Below are 7,076 nucleotides of genomic sequence, written 5' to 3' on the forward strand. Positions count from 1 at the left end.
AAGAACAAGGTGGACTACTCGAAGTAAAAGCGTTCCTTTAGTTAGAGAGCGTTGACTTTCTGTCCACGTTGACCCGTTTGGTAAGACAGTGGCTCGAGGCTGGGACACACTGTGGACAGACATCTGCCTGCAGACCACACTCCAGGGCAGTGGCGCGTGTCTAGGGGGCAATCACTTCCTCCGTCCATACATGCACAGGGCCCGGTCCATGCCAAGCAGGACCTTCTCGCGCTTTCCATTCCTGCTTTTCTGACTGTCTGCTCCCTAGGGCAGAGAGCTCTGCAGGCGAGTGGGCACATGTGGCCCATGGATACATGCTAGGAGGACAGCCCCAGGGTCCTGGGGTCTTGGGAGGGGCGTGGTGGCTGCTGCTTGATCTTGGACTGCCCCTTTCTGGGCCTTTGAGCACTGGGCACCCTGGGGGTGTTACGAGGGGTTGGTGAGAAGCCTGACCCTCATGATGGTTAGATGAGATGATCACTCACTCTGGCCCAGACTCCAACCTGCCACCTATTTTCAATTCACATCCAGGAGAACAATGTTTTCTATGGACATCATGCAAAGATCGTCTGCCTGGCCTGGTCTCCAGACAACGAGCACTTTGCCTCAGGCGGCATGGACATGATGGTGTACGTGTGGACCCTGAGTGACCCTGAGACCAGGGTTAAGATCCAAGGTGATGCTCCTGCCCACCTCGGCTCCCCAACCAGCTCTGGAGAAGCGTCCCTAGGGCCCGAGGGTCCCTTCTGTGCTTTTGGGGAGGTGGCCCCCTCGGGAGGCCTGGCCGTCCAGGAAACACCTCTGCTGGTCTAGGCGCACATGCAGAGGACACCCGTGTGTCCAGCGTCCATCCAGGATGGATCTCAGTCCTCCTGTCCCCATCTCCCCACCTCCCGCCACCTCTTGTGGGCTCTGGTCCCTTTCCCCACAGGGAGCCTTTTATGTTGGATATAAATGGAATCCTCTACTATTCAAAAAAGTTCTATGTCAGCCTCCCCGCCCACCCCCCCTCTAGAGCTCTTTCTCAGGTGGTGGTGGGGGAGGGACAGTGGTGGGCTGTCCCCCACACTGGTGGGGGTGGGCAGGCGCGCTCCTTGGTTCAGGATGGGAGTGGGGAGCAGAGCAGACTTAGATGGGCCATCCTGGTCTCCGCAGGAAGCAGCGCTGGTTTTTTAGGAAGACTCAAGTTGAAGGTGCAGCAAGGAGCGCTCAGAATAGAGGGTGGGAAATCCAGTCCTTTCTGGGCTGTGGCAGGGGGGCAGGTCGTAGGTCACTGAATATGCACTGGCCTGAGGTCAGGCTATTGTGTGCAGGGGTTCCCTAGCCTTGTATTCTCTGCCTTTTTATTCACTGTGGCCTTGATCTTACCAGAATTAACACTGTAGTGTCTGTGTGTTGTCTGCATATTGTTGCCTTAGGCACAGAAAGACAGACTTGCACCCCTGGGGGGAGGGGCACCCCTGGGGGGAGGGGCAGTTCCGCCTCCCCGGCCCCCCCCCCCCCCCCCCACCATGGGCGGTTCTTGGTGGTCTGGACTCTGCTGGCACCAGGAAGCTGCCGCTGGGGGTGGCTGGCTGGAAATCACCAAGTGTCGGGGTCCCCCAGGGGTGGGTGGGGATGCTGAGGAGCCCGGCCACTGCCCCTCCCATCACCCAGACTCTTCCCCGCCGAGAAGAGGGCAAGGGGGTCTGGTTGAGCAGGAGGATTGTGTTGGGTTTCTCCTGCGACCCCTGCGGGTGATCTCGGCCCAGGAGATCCTGGGTCCCCGGTCCCCGTGGCCGCAGAGCTCAAAAGCTGCCTCCTCCTTCTCCCCAGATGCGCACCGGCTCCACCACGTGAGCAGCCTGGCCTGGCTGGATGAGCACACGCTGGTCACGACCTCACACGACGCCTCTGTCAAAGAGTGGACAATCGCCTACTGAGGAGCCCTCCTCACACAGATCTGAGACCGAATCAGGGACGCGGGGTGAACGCAGCTCCGCCTCTGTCACTCCTCTCTCTGCCCCGCCCCTGCCCCGCCTCCCGGGGGAGGGGCCTCACCTCGTGCCCGCCCTCGGCCCCGCCCCCCGGGAGGGAGGGGGCCCCGCCGCTCACCTGCCAGCTCGCTGGGCCATCCTGTCTGTCCCAAGTTCTGAAAGCTTTAGACCCTGGCCGTTTGCACATGGGAAATCAAGCGGGCACGTTCAACCACGTGTGGTGCCTGACTCAGACCCACCGCTTGCTGCCCAGAACATTCCAGAGGCAAAGCCTCCAAAGCACACAGACCCTCTCGAGGCTCCCGGGGGTCTGCCGCCCCTCGCGCTCCCCGCCTGCGCGTCCTTCCCGGTTTCTGTACCTGCGGGAAGGGGGGCCGGCAGGGCCGATGCTGTAGAGCAGGTGGCGCTGCTTTCAGGCCGACGGGCGCACACGGAACTCCGCGTTTCACTGTCAGTTTTTGTGCTTGATTTGAGAATGGATCGTGGGTTTGTTTTCTTTTTTTTTTTTTTCCAGTGTATCTTAATCCATGCCTGTCAGTGTTTACTGCGCTGCCTCCAGGCCTTCGGATCCCCTGTTAGCGGGACGGGAGGCTCCCTGCTCACCAGTTCACTCTTGTGCTTTGATGTTTTTTCCTGTCTTTCGATCCTCCTCTGCCCTCGAGAGAACAGATTAATTTAAAAGGCAAAGATGGAGTCACTGTAAACTAACTCGTCCTCATTTACACCTTCCTTTTCTTTTCCAGTGCGGAAATTAAAATAAGTATATAAAGCACGGTGATTTGGAGTCTCTTTGCGTTTGTCGGAATCACTGGTAAAATGCTGGCTGAGAGCGGACCCTCCCCTTGCACTTGTGAGCGCTTTAAGAGATTAGACAGAGAAATAATTAAATATCTTTTCTCTTCACTGTGGGTCGCTGACTTTGTGTGGTGGGGACACATGGAGGGGGGGCTGGAAAGCTACAGGGGACCCCATGGCCTGCAGGCTCGGGAGATGACTCAGGAAGGCATGGAACCTCAAGATCCCCTCCTGCCCCAACTCCCCAATACTGTGTGTCCTGGACCACCTCACTTCTCTGCGCCTGAATTTGTCTGTGAACTGAAAGCATCGGACAGGTTGAGCTCAGTCCTACCTGACGCTCAAGTTCTGTGGCAGTTCATGACCTTTCTGGTACTGCCTTGAGAAGTAAAAAGTAGTATGCATTCCGATGTTAAAAAAAACTAAATTCCCAAGCGTTTAATAATGGAAAGACTATCTTATTCTTGGCTAGAAAGACAGCATCGTAAAGACGTCTATAAATTTGCAGGCCCAATAAAAAATTTCCCCTTCTGTTCTCATTGCTTCTACAGTTCATGTACAAAAAGGAGCTAAAAGTGGAAGAGAAATGTTAGTCTATAATAACTGAAGTGAGGGTCACCAGAGGACACAAATACAGAACTGCTTTGTTCCTGTGTGAGTTTGGACTGGGGCCAGGTACCTTCACATCAGTGGGGAAGTGACTATTAAGTAAACTGGGTAAAACTGGCTAACAGCCTGAAAAAGCAGAATTTGTTGCCTTGTTACCAGATAGAGACCCACGGTCTAAAAGTAGATCCAAGTTTTGAATTTTAAACAACAGTTTTAAGAGTGCTGGAAGGAAAGATGCAATTTCATATGGTACACACAAGCCTGAGTATTCCTAAGAATGACAACGGTCAAGGAGAAAATACTGGTACTGCATTGAAGGGGGTTGGGGGGGCGGTGGGTGGGAAACACCATAAAATGTTAAAATATGGCAAATGGCATCCATATTTTCAGCACATGCTACACAGCACTGAAGAAGCAGTTTAGTAAAGTTGATATTAGTTATTCCTTCATTTTGAAGTGAGAATATAATTACTGTGTGAGGTGAAAAATACAGACTGTCTCCAGGGAACTGGGGGATCCACTCAGTGCCATCCCTGGATCATGTCCTGTTGGGCAGTTTCCTCCACTTTGTCCCACTATCTGATGTGGAGGGAGGAAAGTTGGACCAGAAGTAAGGATGCCCAAGTTTCAGGCTCTTCTCTGTCACTTAGCAGCTGGGTAACTTTCACTTCAGTCAGATCCCCTCCCTGGTTCTCAGTTTCTCCATGTGTTCATTCATTTCTTTATTCAGACAGTTGTTTTCCCAAGCATTGTGTCTAGTACTGCATTAGGTGCTGGGAGAAAAAAGGATTAAAAAGAATATCCGCTACTACTCTTCACTGGGGACCACATAAAGGGCAGGCAATGTGCTCTTCACCAGATAAAACAAGCCCCAGTTACATTTGAACCTCAGATAAGCAACACATTTTTTAATACAAGTATATCCAAAAGTAGAAACTCCAATACTTTGTCCAACTGATGAGAAGAGCTGACTCATTGGAAAAGACCCTGATGCTGGGAAAGACTGAGGGCAGGAGGAGAAGGGGTCGACAGAGGATGGGACAGTTGGATGACATCACTGACTCAATGGACATGTGTGCTAAGTCATTTCAGTTGTGTCGAACTCTTTGGGACCCTATAGACTAAAGCCCACCAGGCTCCTCTGTCCACTGGATTCTCCAGGCAGAAATACTAGAGTGGGTTGCTATTCCCTTCTCCAAGGGATCTTCCTGACCCAGGGATCGAACCCAAGTGGCAGACAGGTTCTTTACCACTAGTGCCACCCGAACATAAATTTGAGCAAACTCTGGGAGATAGTAAAGGATAGGGAAGCCTGGCATGCTGCAATCCATGGGCTCTCATACATGACAGCAACTGAACAACAAATATCCCAAATATTGTGCAAACATACACAAAATAGTATTCATTGTCAATCTGAAATTTAAATGTACCTGGACATCCTGTATTATTTATTCTCTTTTTTTTTTTTTGCTAAACCTGGCAATCCTACATATATTGTTGTTTCGCATAATTCTCACAATAGTCCTATGTGCGTATGGGGTCTTATCCCCACATAATAAATGTTGCAACTGAGAATTATCAGCTGGGTAATTTGGAGCCAATGTTTAAACTCCTTGAGAGAGGAGAATATAGACTTGAAGTCAGATTATACCTGGAAGTTCTTTGTTATGTCAGAGTGCAGAATCAACACCAAAGGGTAGGAACTTCCCTGGTGGTCTAGTGCTTAAGTATCTGCCTTCCATTGTAGGGGATGGAGGTTCAATCCCTGGTTGAGAAACTAAGATCCCACATGCTGAGAGGCAACCAAGCTCACAAGTAGCAACTTCTGAGCCTCATACTCCACAATGAGAAGCGCTTGAGCTGCAGCAAAGACTCAGTACAGCCAAAAACAAAAGACCAAAGAGTAGAAGACACAGAGAGGCAAATTGTGGTTCCACAGTGGGATGTGCTGTCTTCGAAGCAGTGAGCTGCCCGTCCACATTTGTATGCCTGAGGTTGATGGCAGCTCGAAGGGTTAATTGCAGATGCTTGAATGAAGGGCTACTTGGAAAAATGTGAGTGAGGTTAAGGAGACCAGGAGGAGACAGTGATGGTGAAGCACCTGGGAACTCAGCAGGACTCTGGGCCTGAGGGCACCCAAGGAGTTCAGTTCAGTTCAGTTCAGTCGCTCAGTCGTGTCTGACTCTGCAACCCCGTGGACTGCAGCACGCCAGGCTTCCCTGTCCATCACCAACTCCCAGGGCTTGCTCAAACTCATGTCCATCAAATCGGTGATGCCATCCAGCCATCTCATCCCCTATCGTCCCCTTCTCCTCCTGCCTTCACCACCCAAGGAGAGTGGTGGTCAATAATAGGACTTGGTGCCTCTCACAGGCCAACCTCAACAGAAGCCAGAGAGCCTGGTTGCTCCCCTTACCAGATCTCTGACTGTCCCCCTTGGCAACTGCTTTCAGACAGGTCAGAGCAACGGGGGGCTAACTGGGAGTCAGTCCTGTGTACGCCTCCATGAAATCATCACTGTCCCGGCTCCTGCCCATTGGCTCCACCATCTTTAAATGGTATCATTCATTCTCATGCTGCTGCCTCATCTTCTTCTTGGTGGCTCTCCCACCAACATCATATCTGCATTCCAGGAAGGACTAAAGAAGGAAGATGGAGGAGGAAGAAGGGATCCTTATATAAAGACTTCTTCCTGAAATTACTACTGGCTTCCAATTGGATCTCATTAACTGGAATTGGGCCACTGCTCATGTAAGAAGCCCTGGGAAACATGTATCTTAGTGGGACCCTTTGGCCACCTTGAACAAAATTGGCAGAGCCAGTTTGTGCTTCACCAAATATGGGTTGGGCCCAATGCTTCCAGGCTCCTTGCAGTTCCTATGGAGCTTGGGGGAGCAGAGGACACCACAGTTGGACAAATTAGGCTTGAAGCAAGTGGATATGAGTTGAGATGCTCAGCCCAATGTCATTTGTGGTTCATGAAGTAAGGTCAAGAAATGTGCCCCCAGATAACTCAGCTTTTTGACAATTATGCCTTCTTTAATTCCTCCTTCCCCCTCTCCCTTTTGTCCTTTCTGTTATAGTATCTAGTTCACTGGCTATGGAAACAACATTGATAATGTTAGAAAGATGCAAAGTACTTCATCAAAATGATGCCAGTGCTCAGTCTTGGCCAAATTAAATGGCCATAACCACTCTTTGGCCTGGGAGAAAACCACCTTTATGCCCATCTCAGCCACAAACACATTTCTGACTTTAGTTGACACAGCATAGAAAAGTACCACCCATTTCTTCACTTTCTGACAAACAGCTTTATCAATTCTTTGGCTTTTTGGACATAAGTTGTAAAATCTTCTCTAAATGGTCCCTGTCCATTTCAGTTTTTCAATCTCCCTTCTAAAAATCACATGTTTATTTATTTGGCTGCACCATATCTCAGTCGTGGCACCCTGGATCACCAGGCAAGTCCCTCAGTCTGCTTTTAACTGGAACAAATTTGTAGCAAGCGATGTCATCACCAGCCCTCAGGGGACAGGCAAAGTCTTCACTGCCATGAACTGTTCTGTGCATCACAGTTGGCCTGGAAGTGTCTCTGCCTCTACCCGCCACGGTAGTGTGTAGCACCCCCAGGAGCACCCCTGCCCCAGTTGTGGCAACTGAAAATATCTCCATACATGGCCAATTCAGACAAGAGGC

General features: G+C 50.8%; 1 protein-coding gene across 1 annotated transcript in view; it reads left to right on the forward strand.

Moving 5' to 3' along the window:
* The window catches only part of WDR1 (WD repeat domain 1), a 40,860-nt gene extending 38,106 nt beyond the window's left edge, over positions 1-2,754 (forward strand). The window contains exons 14-15 of the mRNA XM_043906185.1: positions 532-676; positions 1,816-2,754. Coding sequence (XP_043762120.1) covers positions 532-676; positions 1,816-1,922 — 252 coding nt within the window. The 3' untranslated portion in view covers positions 1,923-2,754. The remainder of the gene's footprint in view (positions 1-531; positions 677-1,815) is intronic.
* Positions 2,755-7,076: the final 4,322 nt, after the last annotated feature.

This window comes from Cervus elaphus, chromosome 6 (genome assembly GCF_910594005.1).
Source record: "Cervus elaphus chromosome 6, mCerEla1.1, whole genome shotgun sequence".
Lineage (NCBI taxonomy): Eukaryota > Metazoa > Chordata > Mammalia > Artiodactyla > Cervidae > Cervus > Cervus elaphus.